Source organism: Anser anser, assembly GCF_964211835.1.
Source record: "Anser anser genome assembly, chromosome: 1".
Classification (NCBI taxonomy): Eukaryota; Metazoa; Chordata; class Aves; order Anseriformes; family Anatidae; genus Anser; species Anser anser.
Window position 1 is genome coordinate 76,274,701 of NC_139720.1, and position 26,059 is coordinate 76,300,759.

General features: G+C 39.6%; 1 protein-coding gene across 11 annotated transcripts in view; it reads left to right on the forward strand.

Moving 5' to 3' along the window:
* ITPR2 (inositol 1,4,5-trisphosphate receptor type 2) overlaps positions 1 to 26,059 on the forward strand; it is a 266,325-nt gene that overhangs the window by 30,509 nt on the left and 209,757 nt on the right. For 9 of the 11 annotated variants that reach the window (XR_014578295.1, XM_083820748.1, XM_083820746.1 and 6 more), the window contains 8 exons: positions 1,415 to 1,485; positions 11,063 to 11,178; positions 12,410 to 12,496; positions 13,210 to 13,368; positions 19,081 to 19,179; positions 19,667 to 19,750; positions 21,391 to 21,537; positions 22,750 to 22,845. Coding sequence is in view for 10 of the 11 variants with exons in the window: in XM_083820748.1 (XP_083676874.1) it covers positions 1,415 to 1,485; positions 11,063 to 11,178; positions 12,410 to 12,496; positions 13,210 to 13,368; positions 19,081 to 19,179; positions 19,667 to 19,750; positions 21,391 to 21,537; positions 22,750 to 22,845 (859 nt within the window). In the remaining variant the exon portion in view is untranslated. The remainder of the gene's footprint in view (positions 1 to 1,414; positions 1,486 to 11,062; positions 11,179 to 12,409; positions 12,497 to 13,209; positions 13,369 to 19,080; positions 19,180 to 19,666; positions 19,751 to 21,390; positions 21,538 to 22,749; positions 22,846 to 26,059) is intronic. The other 2 variants (XM_083820755.1, XM_083820756.1) reach the window with 1 other exon arrangement.

Consider the following 26,059-nt stretch of genomic DNA (forward strand, 5'->3'; position numbering starts at 1 on the left):
TGCCTTGCTAGTGGGTGCCCAGAGGAATGGGTGAGGACTGGGGCAGGTGGGGAAAGGCCAAGGGCCTCTTGCTGTTCCCCTGCCTTTTGGCTTCAGTCCTAGTTACTCTCTGTCACTGGCAGACTTTAAAAGCAAATTATGCAGGAGACTGTCAGGAATGACGTAGGTAGTACCGTACAGTCCTGACTTGGGGCGAGTGGAACAGAGGTAGTTCTGTCCAACCTTGTTTTTCCTGTGATTCTAGCTTTTAGGTGCTGCTTATAGGAAGCTTTGGCCTATTAGGTCATACACAGAGGGCATTTTGCAGGAGTGATTCTTCCTAAATCCTGCTCCCCAAACCTGTCTTTGTTTTTGCTAAGCCCCATGGTATAAACCTGTGCAAAAAACACACCTCCCTGAGGCCATGGCAGGGTGTCTCGGGCTCCTGTAGCTGCCCCTTCACTTCCCTCTCCTCACTGAAAGCTTGCATTTGCAGCTAAATATGTTACAAGAACTGGGCTGCCGTATTAGGGGTACAAAATTCACGTGCACGCTGGAGGATTGGTCTTGTGGTGCCAAAACCTTCAACTTGAGTGAAAACTGAATGCGTCTGTTGCATAACTTGGATGAACCCAAATTGCACCTTTTCTGGCAGTTTCCACGGCACGGCAGTAGTGTGTCCTTAAGCGTGATTTTCCTGAATAATTGTTTGAAACAGGCAGATTATTTACAGGATACTTCCTGAAGGGAAGCTGAATTTATGTTTAGGAAGTTCTGTGATAAGATTAACAGTTTTTTGTCTGCTAAGTGGGGCGCTTAATCTTTTCGGATTTTATTGTTTATTTAATTCTAAAGTGTTGTGAGAAATATATTTAATTTGTTATTTATATTTTCTGCTGCGGGTTAATAAACGCTTATTCATTCTACCGAAGGAAAATTTGCTCCTGTGAGTTTTGATCAGAGCTGAATATTGATTTCAGGTGCCTCCCCTGGAGGAAAAAACCTGGAAATTATGAAGAAGATTAGCAGAATGTTTGAAGACTGTAATTCAAGGTGTTATATCAGATTCTGGATTCAAATTCTAGCTAAAACAGTATTGTGAAACATCAAGTCCTTGGTGAACCCTCCCTGCACGTGCTGGTTGCATAGGCAGGTCGACGTACAATCTTGTACCCACATGAAGGCTGCTTGCCGTGCGTGCATTTAAAAGTTCTCAGTGCAGATGCAGAGATCTGTGAACAGTGGCAGGGTTAGGGCCAAGCTAACCTGCTTGAACTTAAACATCCCTCCTTGTGTCTGACAAAAATGTAGCTTCCATTTTTCAATTAAATTAGAAAAATGTGTGAATTTCGGTACCAAAAATATGACATGTTTGACAACAGCATACATAAATGCAGACGTGTTTTAGTAAATATAACAACTTCTGTTTTTCTAGGTTAGTGGATGACAGATGTGTGGTTCAGCCAGATGCAGGCGACCTTGCCAACCCTCCCAAGAAGTTCAGAGGTCAGTAACTCAGGATATATATATATATTATATATATATATTGATGCATGTTCTAAGTTTCTGGGCAGAGATTTGCATTGCCAGACAGGTAACTTCCCGGGAACCTTGGTTGTTTGTGAGTATATTGCTGAAGTTTCAAGCTGGAATATGAAAGGCCAATTTCGGGAACTAAACGCCAGATCAGCAAAAGCATTGGGGTAGGCAGAGAACATGAGAAAAGCGATTAACCTGGTGGTAGTCCAAGAGCCATTTATTCCCTTCAGTCCACCGAATGCAGATACCTCACCTTGTGACCAACTCTTTGTTCCTCCAGCCCTGCTCTTACTGTAAATGGGAAACAAGCTCATGAGGTTCACAACTACTGGAGTTGCTGCAGTGTTTTTTTTTTTTAAAGATGAACAAGTGTTATAAAGACTACCCCCAGTATTTTGTCAGTTTTTTGTTTTGTTTTCCCTTAAAACCATGTCTCATTTTTCTCAACTTTTTTAGACATGGGCTTGTAGATTAGATGTGGATAATTCCACTGTTTTGCTTGATGGAAAAAATAACAAAGCACTGACAACATGCAGTTTCTACTTGAATGCCAAAAATACTCTTGTGGTATCAGAAGTTCTGTGTGTTTATATGCAGGGAAGGAAATAAAACCTTTCAGGGTCTTGTTTGTACTTAATTTAAGCCATGAACTCTAGCTGCACGAAAGTGGATACTTGCTAGCCTGATCCAGACTTCTGTTGGCTTAAATAGACCTTGAAGCACACCTGTTAAAAGGACAGTAATGGCTTTCCCGGTTTACAGCAAATGAAACACATTTCATGCCCCAGATCATCACTGATTGTGTCTATTTCAAGGGGTGAAACAGAGGTGCTTAACCTTATTTTCAGGGTTTCAATGTAACATTGTGGCATGTATATACTATGGCAAAAAAAAAAAGTGTTTAAAGAATTGAGAGACTGAAGCTCTGTTTTCCCAGAGTATTCAGAGTTTATTTTCCATCACATATTCAGGAAACATCACCAGTTGGTTCCAGTTCCAACATTCAGCACATCTGCAGATCTTGGAAACTGGAAAATGAGGGCATATACTTAGAAACTAATAGTGATAAATCTCAGTTACTTGCACAACATCATGGAATAACTTTATAGCAGAGATGGGGATAGCATCTAGTTCTCCAGTGTGGCTTTCAAGCTACCTAGCTGTGATTTCATCTTCTCACTGTCTGAAAATATATGTTTAGTTCACAGCTTGAATCTTGCACAAAAGTTCACGTGGGCATTCTTGGTACAGTTCTCTCACTTCACCACCCTGATTTGTTCCCGAAGTAGAACATATCTAAGTTTCTAGATGAGCCAGGAGTCGTTGGAAAAGATTTGCATGTGATAGAGCAATTGCAAAATATGTTGAAATGCCTGCAGTTGAGGAGATAAACAGAGGTTAAAAAGACAACCTTGAGTTTTTCATTGCCTGACTTTTGAGTGCTTGATTTTATAACTTCAGAAGAGTTCTTTTATTGTGGTTGTGATGTTCTTTCTTAACTTGGAAAGACAAAGAAGGAAAAAGGTGATAGCATTCTTTGTTGAGTTTTCCCTCCCAAAACATTATTTCAACAGCATCAGGAAGGTTTGGACTCTTTGATCCAGGGTGCAAGGTTTTTGAAATCACAGCACTAATGGCATGCCACTAATGGTGGCAGTAGTGTACGTGTGCATGTAGATCAGACATCGGAAGGGAATGAGACACAGAGAAAACCTACAGCTGTTCTTTGCTGATAGGGGAATGCAAAGACTGTGCTCCTGAGTTGCATCCCAGCTGCTTGCAGGGGAATGTTTTCTATTAGTTGTAGACAGTTTTGGCTGTGTTCTTGTTGTGATGTCATTCTGTTGCTTTCATAACACATCTCTTTACCTCTAGTTCCCCCTACTCCTTCTCCCCAGCATCCAAGCTTTCTTTTCTTCTAACTCATGTATCTACTTCTTGGGATCCCCTCTCTTCACCTTTCTTCCCAGCCCCAAATCTTGTTACTAGCTACTTCTCTCCTCTTCCTCATTGCTGCCTCTTAGCTCTCTTTTGGCTCCAGCAGTCTCTCTTCCTGTCATTCCTTATCCCTTTCCGTTTTAGGGCGTGCCCATACCTGACAATTTTGGAGTGGCTTGCCCAGCTTGTGCTGGCATTGTGATAGCATGCGTATTTGGCTGAACTGCAAGACCTGCAGGAGAAGCTAAATCAGTGCAAAAGTGAGTTTTGTGGCCTTAATAGATGCAACCCACCAGGCTGTAACATCATGGCTATGTTGTTAGTGCCCCATCTAGCATCTAGTAGCATTTTCATACATGACGAGTGGCAGTCATGGAAGGGCTGCAGCAAAGATAAAAACTGTAATTGGTTGTCTTCTTCTTTGCTATAAAAGTCTAATCCTAAGGAAACTGGGAATAGCAGGGGTTTTGTTTAGAACACAGTAGAGACTCACTGTCTAATTGGAACTTAGTGCTTGCTACCACAGAGCTGCACCTCGGGACTTTTGCTCTGCCTAGGCAGTCTTGGGATAGATGACACTCAGTTTACAGTGAAGATGACATACATACCTGCAACAGCCTAGATCAGGTAGGAGCTATGAGATGGAGGCAGGTGGTGAGTGTATACAGACCTCTCAAGAGTATTTTAAAGCTGTGCCCTAATAATCACCTATGAAGCATGGACAGTACAAAACTTTTGAGGACTGGGAACACTGTGACAATTAGATGTCTGTATTATAAGGCCAATCACAGCACGTCTCTGCCACTCTGTTAAATTTCTTATTTATGTTCAAAAGCACCAAGGCAAAAGAGCTGCTAAAAGTTCTTCATATAACCAAGAAATGTAAGCAAAATACATGCTTTTCTCCCCAAGAATCTGCTGGGAAATAAGATTAAATTAAAATCATGAAGTTAATAAAACAAACAAAAATGCTTTAAGTAGGTTCTTAACATAAAAAGATGACTTAGGCAGGAATGATTAATTGAATGATTAGACATAAGTAACTAAAAATAGCATCTAACAGCAGGAAGAGTAGGGCCTCTTTAGTAATAGGAACTGCTGTCTGTATGGTTTACAGTGTTTTTATCACTCATAGTTGAAACTGGTGTTGATGTGAGGTTAGAGCACGACCTACAAGTCAAAGAAGTATGAGAAAGGCAAGTTTCTAACAAGATGTTTAGATTCCAAGGACTGACTCTGAAAATGAACATCAGAGGACTGTTTGCTCGTTTTTTGGTAATATTTTATCAATTCTGCCTCCTTCCTCCCTGCCTCCAAAAAGCAACAAAAAATTTGTGTTTTCTAACTACTTGTACCCCTCCTACAGAGTTCACTCAGAGATCAAATTTAGGTACAGAGATGTTGGTCTGAACTGAAAGCCAACGTAAAGAGATGTCTCAAAATAGCAGTTTCATTTTTGTTGTGTGTTTACTTTCTTTTTTTTTTTTTTTGGAGTGGGTGGTAGCTATTCTAGTTGTTTCAGAACATCCTACAAAACAGAGTATTGTTAAACTAAGGAAAACAGTGGCTCCTTTTCATTTTCTGTCCATATAAAGAAGCTGTGTTCCATATTTCCCCTTCAGTCGCACTGGAATGACTCTGGAGTGGCTTTCTGTTTAACAGTATGCACATCAAGATTTGCATCACTGTAAAGGAGGGCAGAGTTTGGTCCAACACATGTTTCCTGAAGTCTGTTGAAAAAAAAGAAGCATTTACTATTTTGCGGTTGTATTTAAGGGACTGATGAAGCCAGGTGCTTCTTGTCCTAATTCTGTCTGAAGTTTATGAGCTAAAGCACTTAGTGTGATGGTGGAAATGCTTTCCACATTGCAGGAGCAGATTCACTGTTACTAGGAAGAATAGCATGTGCAATAAATCATGTTCACATGAAGAAAAGGCATATCATGAGCAACAGAACTGCAGGTTTCCCTAAACTGTGACCATAAGCACACTTTGGCTTGATGTTGTTATCTCCGGTGGGAAACAATTTCAGCTTCCAAGGTCTAAAATGGCTCTGGTAAGACCTGCTTGTTGGTCAAATTTAGCAACTCTGAAAAAGGAGCACAGGAGTCTTTTCTAGTTTGAATTGAAAATGACTTAAGTTCTTAAACTGATTTTAAATTCTCTGCATTTCATACTTCTTTTTCTTGAGGCACCTGCAATGTAGTCAATGTTTGAGTTCTCAAACAGGTGATTTCTTGCTTTTGTCTCGGTGTTTAGTCTGTTCCTCTTCTACTTCTCCTTTCCTCTTCCCATGCTTTCCTCTGCCTTCTGCCATTTTCTTCTTTACTTGCCTTTTCCTACATCATTGTGGTTTGTTCTTAGGCTTTCTCCTTGTTTCAGTTCGATAGACACTTTCATTTTCTTCTCAGATTCCTGATTGCTTTTTCCATTGTCCACCTTATGATTCTTCATGGCCCCATGTCTTCCTCCTTTTTCCCTTTTATTCCTCTCTTTCCATTCTAATGTCAGCTCCTTTTAGCTTTCTGTAATTTCTTCAAAACAAGTAGATTGGTACACATTTTGATTTAACAGACCTACCACTTCCCATTTGTCATTCTGCTGCTTTGAGTAAAGCCATAGTTTTGCTAGTTCTCCACATAACTGAATATCTTCTGTGATGGCTAGGAGTTGAATTTCTAATACCTTACCAACAACAACAAAAAAAGGCAATGACAAATACTGTTCTAAGCCATCCTTATGCAATATCAAGAAACATTTAAAAGGTATAAGAGGAGTTCTTTTCCTTTTCAGACTTCCTGGGTATAGTTGTTTTTTGTTCAGAGGACGTGCCGTATATGTTTGTTCTTCTCACTATTACCTTCTTTAAATTTTGTGCGCATTTGCAGGCTTAGACATATGGGCAGTTTGAAGCTGAGTGCATCCACTGTGGATTGTTTCCTGCACTCTGGGAATTGCTGCTTTCCATCTTTTGGTAGTAAACTAATAAATGCCATTTTTTTCCTTATAAAATAAGTAATTGATATATCTCTCCACAGTGGCAAATTGTCATATTTTCTTACTTTCTAGCAAGCGAAGGTGTAGTATAGGAGGGTAAGGTTCATTTAGGTAAGGGGGAGCCCTCTGCAGCCAGGGAGAGGAAGAGAGGAGTTCCCTTTTCTTTGCATTTTGTAAAGAAAACGTATTTTTATAATATTTTATTCATTTAAAAATATTCATTTTTATAAGCATTTGTACATTTTTTTAAAAAAGTGAGTGTGTGGGGAAGAGTGGGAGAGGAGATTTTTTTTTTTTTTCCATCTTCACTTTGTGCATAGGCAATTCTGATTTTGCCTTTGGAGGTATGAAAGAATTGATGGAACTGCAGAAATTAAACACATGAAAGTTTAGTAAGTGAAATTGGATGATACTTTTAAGCTGTTTGCTTTAAAGCAATTTGCTTACTTTTCATAGTGCCTACTTAACTTGTGTCCTAAGGAAGAGAAGCATTCATACAAAGCTCCATAAAGTAAAGAAAGTTGCTTTCAGTTTCTTTTCTTTCCTGTTAATTTAAACTATAGCTTCTATAGGGCAGGGACTGCTTTTTTTTTCCTGATGTTTAGGATCACAAAGCTTGAATATAGTGTTCTTAGTGTTCTACTGTTACTCTCATAAAAGTAACTATAAAAGACCAGAGGAAAAAAAAAATCAACAGGTGAACTATTTTTAATGTATCTCGAATCTGGGAAAAAAAAAAAGGCAAACAAGCAAAAAAAACCAACAAAACCGACCTTGTATGGAAACAAAGAGTATGAGTTTTTTTCTTCTCTAAATTGAAGAAAATAATAATAGTTTTTAAAATAAGTTCTCAGAAGCACAACTTTTAAGCATAAGACTGAAACTCAGGAAGACTTTTGCAGCATGGCTGTAGATTTAGCTATGTGGCTGAGGCTATGTAGCACCTGTTCTGTTTCCATTTCTTTAAGTAGTATCACTGGGAAATATTCACCCAACTTTGTGAAAAATAAACCTGCAGTAATGATTATATGTCTATATATGTGTTGCATGTCTGTGCAGAGTGGTAGTACTGTGCTTTGACACTCTGCATAAAGGTGGGAAGCTGTGTGTTTACTGAAGTAGCAGGATGTGTGTGGAGTAAATGAGAAATGAAAACTGGTCCTATAAAAAGAGAGTAGTTACTTTAGAAAAGTAAGTATTTCAAGATGTGTTCTGAGAAGGCACATTAATTGTAGACTGTTACAGAAAATAATAGCTGATTTCTCGTCCTATGATCTTCTTCAACATACAGTATGATTTAACAGTATGGATTGTTTATTTTGGGGGGAGGGACGGGTGGTGTAATTTTTTTTGCCTTCTTTGATTCTGATTAGAGTATTGTAAAAGTTATCCAGAGGGTTTTCATATACTTTGGGCTGTGTAATATAGTTCTCATTGTAAATGTTCTCCTTTGAATAAAAGTAAGTATCTCTGCAAGGTGGCAGGGTTTGCTTTGATAAAGATTTGTAACATTTTTTTCTAGGAAAAGCAGCACAGGCCTGTGATTAGGGAGCAGACCAGTCAGGCCTGTTGGTGAATGTCAAGGAAACTTCTACCGGTGGCCTTTCTGTGGACAGATTTTACTCCTATGGGTGTTGAAGGAAGATTGACTGCTGTGAAGGGAGGAGGCAATCCAATTGAAGTCATGATGTGACAATATGCAATATGTGGCATTTCGGCCAATATATGAGACACTAAATGACAAGTTTGCAGAACCAAAAGCATTGCAGCTTAGGTTGTGTAATGAGAGCCAGCACTGCAGCAGTTAGCTCTGGGGGATGCAGGTGCTGGGATCAACTTGTGGCACAGTATTACTAGCGGTTTTGGCAGCACTAGCTTTAGATAGCTGTGCTTAACTGTGCCTGTTTGTACCTGAGAATCCTGCCTGATTTATTTTGCTAAGTAATGAGAGTTCATTTTATGTATTTAGTAAGGACATGGCCAATCTTCATGCTAGATTTCCCTCTCCTCTTGTATTGTGTACAGAGGTGTTCCTACTGCAATTTGGTTTCAGTAACTCCTGACAAATCGTGATTTGTTGGATATGTAGAACTGAATATCTTCTTCTTTCCTGCATTGAAAAGTAATTACATTGAATTGTCAGTGTTTAAAATGAGAATAAGATTTGCCTTCATATCTAGCATCTTCTATAGAGAGGTGTTATGAGTTTGACACTTGAATTTCCATTCAAGGGTAGAACAGATTTAGGAAACTTTCCTCATCATATGTGATGCACAGGACTTCCCACCTGCTGTTGTGGATTGGAGAGCGTAGTTAGCAACTGCAGATGTAAACTCAGTCTAGGAATTAGATGGTGAGTAAACAGCATTGTCAAATAGAAGCCATCTGCTGCCAACCTGACAGTGATTAAAAACTCAAGCTGTGATTTCTGATTAGAACTCCATAGCTTCCCCTGTTGACATTTTTGTGACAGTAGTGAGTGTATGAGTAGATTCCACAGCATTTAAAAATGACATGCAAGGTCAGTAAATTCAGCAGGGTTACTTACACATTGATCCAGCATATCTGGAACATGTACTTAGTCTGGATGTTGTGGTTGCTATTTAGTACTGCAGCACCTTTTGCAACAGAGGTGAGGCTGACTGTACAGTGCTGTTGGAAAGGTAGTCTTTTCCAAGACAATAGCAGGAGAGCTGAGGGTAGAGAGAACTATTTTTAAATTATTCTGTGATATGTGATAGAATCTATTTGGTCCCTACCTTTGTGAGACCCAAACACAGAGCATGGAGAAAGGGAGGAATTCTTCAGAGATCTTTCTCCTCTGTGGGTGAGTTAATTCTCTGAGAGTGCTTGACACTGAAATATGGAGGGCTAATAATTTGGGACCTCCCTTTGGCACCTGCAAATCCCAACCTGTGTCAGGGAACAGTTTTGTATTATAATACACATACAAGCCTGTATGTTCTTATTAATCTCACAGCAAAACTCTGTTTGCTAATTAATACTTTCCACTCCCTTCTTCTGGGGTGTGAAAGGATCATTACCAGCATTTGCTAAAGAAAATGTCTTTCAAGTCTAGCTGTTAGAGTAATTGCTGCTCAGGACCACGCAAGACTGGGTATCTTTTATCACTTTAAAAGAAGTCAGATTTGGAGGAACCATTTAACTTAGAGGTTCCTGAGCCTCAATTTCCAGGCTATAGAACTGTCACAGGCCAAAAAAAGCCCAAAGTCTTGAGTCAGGGAATTTAATGAAATTTAATTCGTTGCCAATTAACATTAACAATTGAACAGGCACTATGGGAAGCACCCCACAGCTTTCTTTTTGCCTGGTCTCTTGGAGAACAAAGTGCCTGGGGGTGCCGTTACTTCTGTCCACGCTGTCTCAGCCCCGGTGTCCTCTCATGAGCACAGCTGGAGCTGCAGGACACGTAGATAGAGGCCATGCCTGTGAGGAGAGGTGGGCCCAGCATGGTGGTGCTGGCAACAACCAGGCCATGCCTGAGGGCCCTTCACCAACCTCCACAGACTCCCTATGCCAACATCTTCTTCATATTTGTTTTTGTTAGTTTTACGCATTTAGTTTTGGATGGTGGTGTGAAGATGAGCACCATTAAAGACAGTAGGCCATGTTGGGACCTCACTGATCCAAATGCCGTGGGATTGTGTTGTTGCTCGGGTCAGTGTGCTCTTATTACTATTATGCTGGCTGCTATCATGGGAATGTATTCTTCAGACATCCCACTAATTTTGCCATTAAATGTGAGTATTGTGACAGGAAATGAAGCAAGAGTAATCCTTCCAAGTCCCTGCAGTGAGCACAGCCCAGGCATAAGGCAGTGTGGTAGAGGGCCGTGTGGCGGCAGTACCTGGAGAGCAGGCAGGCAGAGGAAGGTCTACAGGGCTGTGCTCTTGCCAGGGCCAGTGAAAACATCTGTCCTCCCACACCATGGCAGAGCTGCAATGAGGTTTTCTGTGATGAGCAGCCAAAGCCTTGGAAAGGACCCTGCTGCAGTGAGGAGCTTTTGACACTCAGCTGTGGTCAGCTGGGTGCTGGGAAGGCGAACATGGAGTTCACTTTCTGTGACGTTGTTTTTACTGCTAGTTTTTTTAATCAATCTTACAGCAGGCACATGCAACAGTGTATTGACCTTTGTGATAGCTTGCAGCTGAATGTCTGTGTAATCCTTTGTGTTAGCTGTGCCAAAAGGAACAGGGTAACCAGGTGTATGACATATAGAAAGCGAGACAACTATTTCAAGTTTCCAAAGTCACATGCCTTCAGACAACACATCTGTAAATTTGTGCTGCAGCAAAGAGTACTAACAAAGCTGGAGGCAGTCTAGCATGTGGGCAGGCTCCCAGCCATGCAGGGGTTGCAGAGGGGTTTCTCAGGGGGAAGTGTGTGATGCGTCAAAGGCTTTATGGTCAACTCAGATATTATACCACCCTGTTTATAGTATTCCTTCCATCAAACTGTTTTCTGACTGCACTTGAACATTGTCATAACCAAGCCATTTCTGGAAAAAGAAAATCAACCAAAGCGTACTTACAAACGAAGGAAGTGTCTTTCAACACTACTTATGAGTATTTCTTTCAATCTTCTACAGACTGCCTTTTCAAGGTGTGTCCTATGAACCGATATTCAGCCCAGAAGCAGTACTGGAAAGCCAAACAAGCCAAACAAGGAAACCATACAGAAGCAGCACTGCTGAAGAAACTTCAAGTAAGAGACATCTGTATTTGCAATCTTATCTCAATCTGCAGGCTGTAGAGTAACAACAGAATGAAAAACAATAACAAGTGCCTTGGGAACCATCATGATTGGTATTATGCCACAGTAGCAGCCTTCTCCTTTCTTAGCTCTCCTACCTCCTGACTGGCATTTATTGCCCCAGCCCTGGTTTTTGTCTTGCTTTAGGCTGTGGTTTCATTTGGACTAGGGGCTGTGCCTTCGTGCTATCAAGCTTCTGAAAGCAATAATACTTGCTTATAAAGTTAAAAATGGAGTTAATAGAACCAAGAATGGGTCCTGGTTTAAATCATGTGATTATTTTAGAACTCCTTTACAGGAGCTGGGCAGAGGGGTGGACAAAGAGGTGCTATCCATGCTTTAGTCTGGAAATTCCTCAGAGTTGCAATTGTCTTTGCTTTCAGACTAGATTATTCTTTCAAGAACTGTTTGGGCAGATTGAATGTTGCATCAAATACAAGATATGCATGTTGAGGAGCAAATCTGTCACTGAAAAAGAGCTGGCCTGATGTTATAATTGGATGCATAAGACTAAGTGAAACAATGCTATCAAATGTGGTTGCTACCGTTTCATGTCCAGTAGAGAGGTTGTTGGTACATCCTGTTAAAAAACACAATAAAGACACATGGTGTGTGCCTAGAGCTCTACAGAGCAATTAGAGCAAGGAGTTGAAGTTTTGTTCTGTGGTTGTGTTTGACCCAGACGGTCGTGGTTGGCCTTACTCTTGCAAAATGTGATCCACTGGTTTTGTTTTATTATACAATATATTAAATATACAATTTATGTACAAAGCATTTGTATGTAATTACAAAACAAGTAAAAATAATGCTGACAGGGAGAAGGTAACCATAGGCCCTTCTTTTTCCTCCGTTGGGATGAAAATAAAGCACCTGGAACTATTTTTCTGGTTTGAAAATGTTTAAAATAGCATGCTCGGTAGGGTGTGTTAGCATGCATTTCAAGTGCGATCAATAAATTGTGAATGAGTTTCTATTTTGGGTAATAAAAACCAGAATGATGTCAGGTGATTATTGTTCAGAAAATCATGCTGTAGGAAGAGAGGGGCACTAATTTTTTCAGTAGAACAATGCTTGCAGGAGGCATTTTTAATATGGTGCTATTTTCTTTTTACACTATCTGTTCCAGTAGCTGAATTCAGATATTAGTTTTGTAGAATTTAAAGAAATGATAATTCTTTTGCAGCATGCAGCGGAACTGGAACAAAAGCAGAATGAAAGTGAGAACAGAAAGCTGTTGGGTGAAATTGTAAAATACAGCAACGTCATACAGGTAAACTTATTAAAATACATCTGCCTTCTCTCAGAGCTGAAAAGGAAACAGTTGTTTCATTTCAAGGGTGTGGTGAAAATGAAACTAACCACAGTAATCTGGATTGTCAAAGCTCGGGTAAACAGAACTTGGTAAAGTTTACAGTATTGTGTTTTTCTGTCTGATTTAAAGGCTACCAGAAGTACTACATATTCATGTTTAAATAATGTGCCAAAATCTACATTTTATGTGTAATTTTTGTTGTAGTCTAGAATCTGAATGTAAATATATATATATTTATATATTATTATATATATTATTTACATATTTTCAAGATTTATTTCAAAATCATACTGTAGAGGTGCTGTGCAGTTCCCTTTAAATCACTGAAGTCATTTGTACTTTGTGACGTATAAATGAGACAGAAGTTATGTTCTTAAGTGCAGTACAACTTCCTTGTGAAGTTCCTGAACATAACACTATTATTGACCCTGGCTCTGTCTGTGTAGTGAATGTTGTAAAAACTGATCACAGGTGTAATTCTGTCAGTCTGTTATATAGCATCTGTTTTCCTAAACTGCAGTATACTTTGGGAACTCTCTTCTTGTTTTATTTTGTCTTTGCTTATGTATGTTATGAAAAATCACTATGGTATGAAATCCCATGCCTGCTCTTTGACTGAGGGAGGAAAAGGAAAAGCTATACTAATTTTTTAAATTGTTATTTGTTCACAGCTACTGCACATAAAAAGTAACAAATACCTCACAGTCAATAAGAGATTGCCAGCTCTGCTAGAGAAGAATGCTATGCGGGTGTCTCTGGATGCTGCAGGGAATGAGGGATCCTGGTTTTATATACAGCCATTCTGGAAACTGAGGAGTGAAGGTGACAATGTACGTGGAAATACTGAATGTATAAGAGGGAGAAGGCAGAAAATTTACAGAGGATGCATAGTTTCTTTGCTACTGGCATAAATTGTTCAGGAAACAAACAAACAAAAAAACAGTACTTTGGACTATTAGCTTTTATACCTAACTGGAAGTTTTACCAAACTATATGGTCTGGAATCTGAAGTGTTGCCACATTCATTTGAGCCTCTGCTGACCTGTGTTTGGGCAGTTTTGTGAAGTCCACCTGTTATATGCTGGTTTACATTAGAGGAAAAACATTGGTATATTTTTGTGTTTCATTTTTTCTTTATTTAAGAGCCTTTAGTGTCTAATTAAACTCTCAAATTTTAGGCAAAATTTTGTGAAAAAGTCAGCAGAGAGTGTCTCTAGAAGATACACAGGTTCCTTTAAATCTATCCCCTCTCAACACAAGAGTGGCTTCTGTGACTAAAATTGGTTTTTGATTGTCCGGTGGGTGTTTTCTGGGTAGGTTTCAGTGGGAGTACTGTGTATTGGTAAGAGGAAGAAAGCACAGGAGAGCTCTTTGCTACAGATCTGAGATCTGTACCTTGAGGTCAAAACTCAGTTCTTCATTCAGTCAGCTGTGGCTTGTTTAAGGGCCCACTGTGGAAAATTCAGATCCACCTCTGAGAAGGCTACATGGTGGACTTGTATGGTTTTATTCTGGGGACCTGGCTGGGAATGTTTGGCCACCCTCCCTTGTGAAGTACTAAGTGAAAGAGCCCTCACAGAATCACAGACGGGAATGCCTGTTTTCTCATGTATTTTCTTTCTCTCATTAACTTTGTGGTTACCCAGCTCTTGGGATGCTGTCCAGGATGAGTGTGGTTGCTTGCAGTTCCTTTTGGCAATATGTTGTGAGGAGGGGAAGGATTGTATTCCCAGCTAATGGTCAGAATCCACTGAAGTCATAGTCTTTCCCTGTTATATGTAGCAATCAGAAGGGTATGTGAAAACCTCTCCCTTTTCCCCAAGCCAGTTCCAGAGAAAAGGAGCAAGCATGAATAGACCTGTGGGCACCTCTGCATGGCCTTTCAGCTAGGCAAGAGAAGTATTGTGGATCAAACGTTAAGCTGATATTCCTTTCACTCTTTGGAAAGAAAAGAAGTGACTTACTGCTTTAAGGTTTTGGCTTAATTTCTTAGAATACCGTAAATTCAGCATCTTCTTAATTTTTCATGCCTGGGAAATAAGTGCATGTCATGCTTTCCAGAGTGAAGACCTGGGGTTCTCATAGTGTGATCTGCAAAGCCATCGCAAGCCCTTACACTTGGAGCAGAATGATCAAAATGAGGTCTTAAAAGTCATCCTCAGTGTTGTAGAGTTTTGATTTAATTTGACACCAATGTGGACACACAAGAAATGTGAGGGTTTGGAAGCAGTTTTGCTGGACTGGAAAGTTTACATATCACTGTAGCATCACACTCCACAGGTGGATCTCTGCTGACCTCTCTCCTATTTTATTCCCTATGAGGCCATATTTAGCAGTATCTGTATTAAAAAGGCTGCCTGAGAAACTGTCAGATTTTCTCTTAACTTAATAGCCTCTTTTGGAAACTGCCTGCTGCTCATTTTCTGTCAGCAGATGTGTTCCCTTTCAGAGCTGGGAGCTCTCAATTATATTTTAAATGGGGAAGTCTCGAGACCCAGGTTTTTCTTCCTCTTTCTAGGCCCAAATAGATCTTGATAATTTTATTTGCAATCTTCACCTGCTAAACACTAGACTTCAGTAGCTTTCTCAAAAGTGGTCTGACAGGTTTCCACTCTTTCAACAGACTCATAAACCAGGCGGGTGCTGTTCAGGGGGACAGGAGTAGCAAGCGATATGAGAGGTCTTTCATTTGTCCCTCGCAGGCCAAGAGAGGCTCCAGCCTTGTACCCACCCCTTCCCTCTCAGTTGCTCACAGAGGTGCCCGTTAAAAGACTGGTTTCTGGAGGACACACATAATGAAGCACCTGATACCTTATAAGCTGGCGTCACTTTACCCAGCCACTAGGTTAGCTTTTAAAATGTTTAGATTTTATTTATTTGTTACAGTTTTCTTCTTTCTCAGCACAGGGAATTAGCTTGGTATATCAGGCCCTTACTCTATTTACTCTGTTTAGGAATTTTTCTCTCTCCTTTTTTTTTTTTTTTCCTTTCCCTTCTATTTTCAATTTCTGTGCTATAAAAGGAAATTTCCCTGAGAAAATAAATTTTAGAAAGTTTTTACAGAATCTGTCTCTAGAATGGTAGAAGTGAGTATTGAGTGCTTGGGTGACTGCTGTGTCAGAGAACCCAGGCAAGGTAGATCCAAAAGAAAATAAAGTGGTTTTGTCTGGGGGAAACTATGATACAGGAAGTCATGTGAGTGACTTTTCTGGTAAGTCATTGTGTCTGTGTAGCCTTGTGAAGTGTTCTAAAAATTATTTTTCTGAAAAAAAAAGCTTAGCTTCTACAGCAACTGGTTAGTTATGCAAATAATGAAAAATATTGCCAAAATTTTACAGTAATTGGCATAACTCTGCAATGTTTTTTGCATATCTCGGTTCTCCTTCAATGGGAGATATGACTGATAAAGGTCAGAGCTGGTTCCAGTTAGGCTGAAAAGCAAGATTTGCACTGATAGCAGGATTAGCTTTGTGTGGAATTCATTTTTGCTTGTCTGCCGTTTTAGTTGTTTGAAAACTTGATCTTGCAGCATGACAAGGCAATTGTTGGTCTCGAACTTTGGGAATGGCCAGCCATCCATGAGAAAATTCTGCTAATTCTCCCAGTCTTTGATACGTGTCAACAGTATGATTGGCAGATGTGCTTATAACACAAAAGTGATGAAGATGGAGCAGCAGAGCCTTCAGTGTGCCTGGTAACCTACTTGGATAATTAGTCCAAACTGAAATCAATGCTTCTGCATCTTAACAGCTAATACAGCTTCTGGTGACGGGCAGTCATTGTGCTGTACCATCACTGTACTAGAGTATTCGGTCCGACTTCTTGGTTACAGGGTAGATGTAGCTGTTAGGTGGATTTACTGAATTTATATGCAGTCATAGAATTGCTCTAAGTGATGCCAGACCTGATACCCCATCTAGAAGCCAAAGCAGTGGGTTTTGGATGTGGCTCTTCCTAGTTTCAGTGTGGCCTCACCGCCAAGTCACAGGCAACTATGGTTGAATAAATTTAGAAGAACGCTGCTGCATTCAAGACTGAAGGACCTTGGAGGTTTATCTTGAATTCAAAAGCTGAATGCTTGTTGGTTTCAATATGAAATTTCATCATTCTCTGGAATTTTATTATCTAGACCAGAAAAAACAAGAGTTCTGTCAAATGAATTAGGAATTAAAATCTCAAGAGCTGTGTGTCAGATACACACAGGGTTTCATTTGGGAAGGATTTTTTAAGGATTTCATTTGTATGTGTGAGGAAAGAGTCCAGGCAACCAGTCAAGCTATTAGCTGACCGCTGGTTTGCAGCATCCTGTGGTTGGCTGTGCCTATGGTTATCTAAGGAAAAGAAGAAAGATCTGGTGTTACTTTTAATTTTTCAGAGCAAAACTTTGGGAATGTGTTGCGTTCTCTTCAATAATCTCCACAAAGAATAATTCTACTGGCAGAAATGTGGGCAAGTGGGCATGTGTGCACATGAGTGTGCTCTGTCTGCATTGCCTTGGGCATACAGGGACATTATTTGGAGTCAGAAATGAACTGGGTGGGGTATTTGGGCATGGGTATTGGATGGGAGGAATTCAAAAGAGCAGACTTGCAGCTTGCCAAAAGCTTCCATGCGTAAGAAAAAAGGATTCCCTCTTCACTTTGCTTTCATTTTCTATATTGCTAGTGGAGGGTGTACAGGAAACAAGCACTCTTAAAGTATCTCTGTCCCTTCCTTCCCTACCGCTAATGGAGGTTAGAAACAAGCAAAAAAAGAAGAAAGTAGAAGAACATGGGATATCTCATTGCTTCCATGGCAACTGACAGAGCTGGCCAGCATTGAGGGCAGGTTACTGATGTGGACTTGAACCAGGTTAGAAGATTGAGACAGAAACTATGACCACACATAGCAGTTTCTTCTGTGGAGCAGAGTAGCTGTGTAGTTCTCCTTTCCACTGGTTGCCTCCATGATAACCACAGAAAGCATTAAAAGATATCTTCCCCTTCGTCTGTTTTTATTTATTTATTTTTAAATAGGATGCTCAATGATGTGTTCTCTCACTGTTATTATTGTCCAGGTGTACTTTCAATAATTTTGAAGTCCTGATTCCACTTTGTAAGATGCAAGCCTGATGTTTTTTTGATTAATGAATTGTCTGGTCTTAACTTCTTAAAACGGGCTGTAAGTAATGTCCTGTGTGAAGCATGGCATGCAGGAATGTATTGTATAAGTAAGGTTCTGTAAAGGCACCTTGTCATCATTTTTTTTGGTTCTGTTAGTGAACTTTTCTCATTACTTGGACCAAATAGGATTGTTACATGTAGTCTGAGCATGATGATACTGTCTTTTGCTACTGTTTATTTTAGCTGTGTTTGTAAAGAACAGGCAACCTTCTGTTTCACCCCTGCAATAAGTGGACCAAATTCATCTGCATTGAAGTTACATAAGTCTGGATTGGGCTCTGCTTTTTTCATAGGAAATGTGCCGATCAATGCAGAAAACATTTTTGTTGACTTGTGTTCCAAAAAAGCATGGCTTCTGCAGCATTTCATATAGCAAAAATCACATTTAGTGACTTCTTGCCTTTGTGTGTGTGTGCACTTAAAATTGCTGGGAACAACATAAGCAAATCGGGACCAATGCCAACCAATCTGTGTGTATTGATTTTTTTCCCCCCTCCTAGGTGTGAACTGTATTCTCAATATGCACGTCTCAAGCACTTTTTAGGTCAGAGACATTTTCATATATTTCTTCTCCTTGTCTATATAACTAAATTCCAAGGGCATGGGAATTTGCTTGCAAGGAGTCTAGGACTTCATCTTGTGGAGTGCAGATCTCTCAGCTGCTGTATCCGGTACCTGTGCTGAGCACCAAACATCGTTTAGGGAGTAACAGGAAAGGAGATAGAGTGTGTTCACCTCTCTCTGAATTTCCAGTGGTCTATGTTCCTTACTAGTTTGCAGTTCTGTAGTCTGAATCAGAGAACTCCTGATCCTGTCCTGACATTTGCCAGAAGATGGCACACAAAGTGAGGAGTCATTGGGTAAAAAAGCCTTTTCAAAGGCAATTTCTTAAGGCTTTTGTGAAATGAAAGACATTGATGGAAGAGGCTGGCTGACAGCAACAGAGGGAAAACAATCCTGCTATCTGACTACAGATTATTTTCTAAGTTTTCTTTGCATTTTGGCTGGCAGTATATATGGGATAAAGAGTACTTAATGCAAATTGTAGATTAACGGATCTGCTCCTGGAATTTATAGGTTCATGTATCTATTTCATGGTCTTGAGTTTCTGCTGAACTGGGTGACATGCTTACTGAGAATGCAAGGACTCATTAGTGTCAAGTTTCAAACCAAGCAATTGCAGAGGCACCCATGAACAGAACTGGCCAATAAAAAGATTCCATGTGTGTGTGAATTGCCTGCAGATAAGTTCACCAAGTGCCATTCTTAGAGCATGCATTCGAGTCATTTTTTAAAAATGTAACATTACTTCATTTTATTGGATAGATAGGATTATATTGGATACATAGGTCAAAATTACATTTTGTTTCTGACTTCCAGGTTGTTGTGGGAGATAAAGTTGTACTGATGCCAGTCAATGCAGGGCAGCCTCTGCATGCTAGCAACATTGAACTTCTAGATAACCCTGGCTGCAAAGAGGTGAGTTCACTGGGGGAGAGGTTATTGTCAATCTGAGATGTATTATGCCCTGTGGTAACCAGAACCCCAGCATAGGCTAGGTACCAGTATTAAACGTTGGTTCCAGCTTGGCCTCAAAAAAACAAGATGAAATGTACTTATTCTTGGCACAATTTTTCCTGGCTCTGAGAGCTTCGTGAGGTTTGTATGAGTTTCTGAAATGCTCACTGGTATGAGCAAGAGTAAGTCCTCTTCCAGCAGCTATTCAGGGTGATTGTAAATAGACAGAATAGCATTTTGCCCACTGAATCTTCTCCAGCATCGCCATCATTATGAAGTATTGAGAGCTTCAGGATCCATGTTTGGTACTGTACATGTCTGTAACTAAGCCATGTTCCCTGCTACCCTGAGAGTGGTGTGTTCTTGTAGAAGAATAGAATGCTTTAAAAAAAAAAAAGACCAAACCCAACCAACCCTTATAATTCTCCGATTGTGTTTTTTCTCAAAGGTAAATGCTGTCAACTGTAACACAAGCTGGAAAATAACTTTGTTCATGAAGTTCAGTAGTTACCGAGACGATGTACTGAAAGGAGTAAGTATAATACATTTTTTGTTATTATTTTTGAATTTCAGAAATCATACCTTATTTGACTGTATAGAAACATTAGTTCTATAGTAAATAAAAGAAGAAATGAGAACTTCATGGAACCATCAAAGATCCTTTACTACTGTCCTACACCAGCCAGAGTATTTTTCCTTTGTTACTATCTTACCCAGTGGATCGTGTCTGGATCGTGCAAGCTTCCAGCCTCTTCCCCCTTCCAGGGACAACTGAGGATCCTTGAGAAACGATGAAGTTCAAGCCCAGAATGACAAGTGCTCTGTACAGAATAGCTGTGATGTTTCAGTTTAGGCCAAGATGCTAAAAGCAGGTATAGCAAGGTACAGAAGGGAGTGAAGTATGAAAGATGACAATAGCTGTAATAAGACAATGTAGCTTTATAAACTGATGGATTGCACATCTTTGTGCCTCCAAATCACTTACATTTTCATTCGGAATAAATAAATTTCATTTGTTCTCGCTTGTACCTTAATAAGTCATTAACAGCTGGCTATTTTTGGTAGGTATTAAGGGTATCACTAGGTTTTGAGGAAGAATTTGAAAGGGTGTATCTGTGTAGACCTATTTGGGCATAGTGCTTCAAGCTATGGGGAGGTGCAGAAGGAAACAAAAATGATGCCAATGGAATAAATAGAGAGGAGATATCAGTTTTGGTTGCAGAGAAAAAAAAGATGAAAAGATAATATTAGAGAAGAGCAAAGCAATAGGAGCTTTAGGATATAGGAGCAAATAGGATAAAGGGGATAATTGTGAGTACCTTACATTTGCTCTGTAGGAAAGGAAGGGCCATGTCAAACATCTACATGAGGGGCAAGATGAAGCAAGAAATTCTTGGTGCATTTTTTTGAGAAGATGAGGCTGGGACAGGAACTGAATATGAGTTGAGAAGGGAGAAAGTGCTGTGGAGTAGTGTGAGTTTGAGAGAACCTGGATGTCCAGGACCAAGAGAGACAGAGGTTCAAAAGTGGGAGTCTGACTTGTGGCAGGGAAGCCTGAGAAGAGGCTGGAGTTGGGGAATGAGTTGTGTGGAAAGTCTGAGAGGATGAAGGAAGGTGACAGAGGAGGCTTTGAGATTTCTTGAGCCTACCAAAGCATATGATACTAATGCCCCTGTCAGAACAGGTCTAGTGAGGGTTAGCGAGGTTTGGCTCTCCAGTATAAAATGCATTAGAGGAACAATGAAAGGAACTATGAACTATGGCAGTGACATATAGCTGTACTGTGCCTTCACAGACAGCTGTTTTCCCTAAATATCACTAAAGATAGATCATAAATGAAAAACACATTTAGTAAAGTTAGCTAAAATTAAAAATCACCTTTGGGTTGACTGTTATATGCTATTCGTTATAGTGCTCTGAATCAAGTTTTATTTTCACAAAAGCACATGGATGTCATGCAGGAGTGAATTTTACTGCATTTTATACTAGATTTCCAGACTCAGTGCCGAGGCTATATATTCTGCACTTGGTACCTGCTCCAGCAACAGGAAGCTAATAAATGTTTTCTTCACATTAACTATGATGACATCACTGAAGCTAGTACAGATATAGAGGATGAGTCCAGCAGCTTTCCATACCACTTAATAATGCTTCTGTTTCATATTACTTTAGGGAGATGTTGTTAGGTTGTTTCATGCAGAACAAGAGAAGTTTCTGACCTGTGACGAATATGAGAAGAAACAACATATTTTCCTTCGTACTACATTACGTCAGTCAGCTACTTCTGCAACAAGTTCTAAGGCACTGTGGGAAATAGAGGTATTTTTTCGCTTTTTATAAATATTTTAGTACATGCAGGCCACGGTTCAGTAAAAAATACTTAACCGCAACATGAATCATTCATAGCCTCTTGATATCATCATACACCTCCCCGTATCTATTACTATTTTATAAAGTATGTGTAGGATGAACACTGAAGAGATGCTTTATTGCTGGGAGCGTGTGGAGAGAGGATGTTTTCTTACTATATTTAGCTGTACTGAAATGACAAAGGGTCAAATTCAGACCTGACGTAAATGGTGCAATTTTTCAAAGCCAATAGAATGACGTTCACGTATCCTGAGTTCTGAGTGCTTATATTTGAGTTCATGTGCAATATAGAAAATTGAAGTTGATAATGACTGACAACAAATCTCATAAACATCAATGAGTCTATTCTTCTGCAGCAGGGCACATCAACATCTGTTTAGTTAGGCTGAATAAAGTTGTCTTTGAATGGGAGTGATTTTCAGGTGATTAGCAGATACATTATTGTTTAACTGAGGAACATTGGAAACTGGTATGTCTCAAGCTCTTGCTATTATAGTAATGTAATTCCTGTGTCCAAAAGTTCTTAGGTGTTGAACTAACTTTGTGCATTTAAAACAAAGAGCTCCTCACTTAGGCAAATGGTAAGTTTTGCCTTCATTTTTTAGTAAGAACTATATTAAATATGCAGAATATATTGTACTTGTAGTTATTTTAGATTACTTGACCCCTTATGAGAGACAGGGACTGGTAGATTTGACGATAGCAAATGACCTACAGGTCAGTCAAATTTTTAAAGAAGTAACTTGGGATATTTAAATTGATATGGAGATATTTAATCACTTGAAACAAAAATTATTAGAAATCCCCAGTGTTGTCAAAAATGGAGCTGGTATAAACGGTGAAACACTGTAAGAGAGTTGGAGTTTTGCTTTTAAGTAGTACTTTAGTTATTTAAAGCAAAATTTGGCTCATCATGTTTGCAGTAAGTAGATGAAAGAAAATATGGAAAGTAAGACAAGTCATTTTTCTGGCACCTAGTGAAAAATAAATGTAATGAGTTGTTATCGATGGTGGGCTTAGTGTGAACACAGAATTCCTTTTTGTGTTAGACTGTTTGTAATCATGTAGTTTATGTATTTTTATTCGGAATGAGCTGTAAGAAATGACAGTGATCTAAGTATGATCTTGAGAAGCACGATTAAAAATCTGTACTTCTTACAGGTTGTCCATCATGACCCTTGCCGGGGAGGGGCAGGGCAGTGGAATAGCTTGTTTAGATTTAAGCACTTGGCAACTGGAAACTACTTAGCTGCAGAGGTAAGAATGTCGATTAAACAAGGGATTGTCCTACTAATTCAGAACCACTGAATAGGTCCAGAACCACTAGTAGTTCCACAATGTAGGTCTCTGAAAAGATCCCACACAAGGTCTGAATGTGGACAACAGGATATGCAGTGCTGCGTCACTCTTTATTGCTGTATTCAGGGGTTGCAAGGACAATTTTCTGAGCTACAGTACACTGGTAAGTGAGTTCAAGACAACATCTAACCTTAATTTCAACTGTGCTGTTGAATCTACTGTTTGTTGTCATGGTGCTAAGGCAATCACTGTTACATACACATTTATCTTTAAAATCCTTGGATTAATTTCTTTCTCTGCTCTTGTTTGCCCTTGATTTTTGGAGTGGTGTTGTGATCACTCAACTGTTCTTCTTTGCTGGCTCAGACAACCATGTAGAAATTAAAGCTTTTAAGAGTGGAACTGAATGTAATCTTTGACCTTGATCAGAGAAGTGCAGACACTAGAGCAGACACTCTAAACTATTCTAATTCAGTCATCATTGGTTTTTTTCTTGCAGGCTCTAGACTTCTTGAAAAAATGTTTCTGTAGTACCAATCTCACTGTGTTGGTCTCTTCAAGCCAGCATGTAGCCCAAGGCATCTTTGTGATCTGTAGAAACTTGGGAAGAACAAACCTGTCCTGTGTTGATGTCATGACTTTTGGTGTCATGCTAATGTGCTGTGATTAGAGCAGATTCATGGGTTCTGCAGTTGCACACTTGTCTTTTGACTAAAAATAGGAACTAAAAAAGGTTTGAAGAAACTTTTGCCCCTTTTGAGGGTATAGGAGGTTCAGGAGGAGGAGGAGGAGGAGATCTTCCAGATTTTCTGACTATTATTTGGTACTTTATGTAAAGCCAAAATAGTGTTGTGACTCCCCAGAAGAGCAATGTAATATTCATAATATTTTTTAGGACACATAATTTGTCCTTAAAAATAAGTAAGGCTTTTGACAGGCTGGAAGAGAGCAGATAGTACTAAGTTTATGAGATGGGAGAGCCTTGGATTTTTATGTGGTTGCAAGAAGCCATGAACTTTTAACGTTGTATCTAATCCATATTAAGTCTGGCCTGTATTCAAGCTGTGTCAGTGGAATTAAAAGTATTTTTTTCTACTGATTTATGTAAGTGTGTGCAGGATTGTCTCTGATTTATGCTTGCAAACATGAGTGTAAAAATTTAAAACTACAAGAGCCAGTTGTAAATAACGGTATATTAGGGAACCCCTCAAAAAAGGGCTTCTTCTAACTGGATTGAGTTAAATTTGGAGCAGTGCAACTTCTGGATGTAGACAAGTCCTTCATATTCCCAGAGTGCTGCTTTCACTTTCCAGCTCCTGTCACAGTCTGCATTTATTTCAGTCAGAGCAAACAGGGGCTATTGAGCCTTTAATTACTTATAATTATTTCAAAGCCAGTATCAAAACATAAACAGTGGAGCACCAGGACAGATGCTTACGGTGTTTTCTGTCTAAGACTGAATGTAATTTGGATCGTTTCATTGGTTTTGGTAGTCACTCACAGTGTAAGTTAAAAATTCAATGATCTCACTCTATCTGAGTGATCGAAGAGTATCCTCCCTTTAAAGGCAGTGGGCCAGCATGCCTTTACAGCTCTGCCTTGTGCTGCTGCCTTCATACTGCAGCAGTATTCTGGCTTGGCTGAAGCCAGCTTGCTTTATTGTGCATTTAATACTGGTTAATTATAGCAAATTTTCATGTAGCAACTAGTACTCCCAGTTCCATTTTTTTTACTCTGCTTACAGTAAGAGATGCTCCTACTAGAAAGATTTTAGTCAGGCTAGCTAGTCTGGTGTAGAGTCAGAAAAGGCACTTTGTTCTCTACTGTGCCCTCTCAGCGCTCAAGCGTGCTGACTGGTGGGTTTCCTTTTCCTATACTGTATCTGCTCAGGGATTTTCAGGAGAAAAATCTTGAGGTGAAGAGCTGTTGCACTTCACTGAATGCAGAACCTAAGCCTAGGACCTCTCTACCTCTGGAAAGGAAATCCCCATCAGGAAGACTTGTAAAGTGGAGAGTACAATTGGTGCAGTAGAGTGAGAACTGGAAAATCATTTGGGCTGAACAGAGGTGAAATGCTGTGACTGGAGAGCAGCATTAGTTACTCTATCTGTGAAGTGTAAAATACCTGCTGGTGGAGATATTAAAGGTAATGCTGTAATAAAAACCTGTGAACTGTATTTTACACAGTTCACGTGTCAGGCACAACGCACCACCTAGATATCCATGTCAAAGATTTATGAAGAGGCAGGCAGACACCAAATGTGCGTGAGCTAACTTTAAATCATTTGGGCAAAGCTTACTGAACGCTTATCTGTACTCCTGCAGCACAGCATGATTATTAATGGCATGGATTATCAACAGCGTCACACATTGCCATGACTTGATTTTGTTTAAGCTTCCATGATAAAGATATCTAGAGTGAAATAATAAGTACAAACAAGTAAACAAAACTCATGAATTTTTTAAGTATTCTGCAGTTGGCATGATAAAATTTGTGCTACAGTTTGAGCTATTGTAAATCAGGATTTATCACCTTTTTATAACCAGCATTTCCTTACCTCATCTTTCTGCAAACCAGGTTGATGTGTACTGCAGAATTCTGCAGCAGAATCTTGAATGGGTCAAGTCTTAGGCAATGAGCAGAAGTGTCTGTCACCTGGGATTTTCCTTTGGCTCCTCTGAAGTTAGGCTTGTACCTTATGTCTGTAGTGCTGTGCCTTCCCTTCTTTAAGTCTTTCTGTACCAGATTTAACTGATCAGCTTGATTTGTGGCTCAGTGGGTCTGACCCACGTAATGAAAGGATGTCACTGCAGCTTGTTAAGGCTAGGGGATAATCTGGGGACTAAGAAAGACCAAGACGCTTGCTGCAGCAATTCAGAAATTTCCAACTAATAAACTTAAAGGTGTTTCAATATTACAGTAACTAGTTTAAAAGAAAATAAATATTGAGGCATTATTGCTGTTCACTGAACAAAACACGTGAGTGCTTGTAAACGTAATTCTTATAAACCTGAAAGAAAGAAGTGAGGATGTGCAAGTCCTAAACTACAGATTCCTAAGAATCATAGCCAGTCACCCAGCTTTAGGTACCTTTAAAAGACTAAGGGTCCTTTGATACCTCTGACTTCTGATGCAGTCTCAACTCATACCTTTATTCCTCTTTCCCCATGG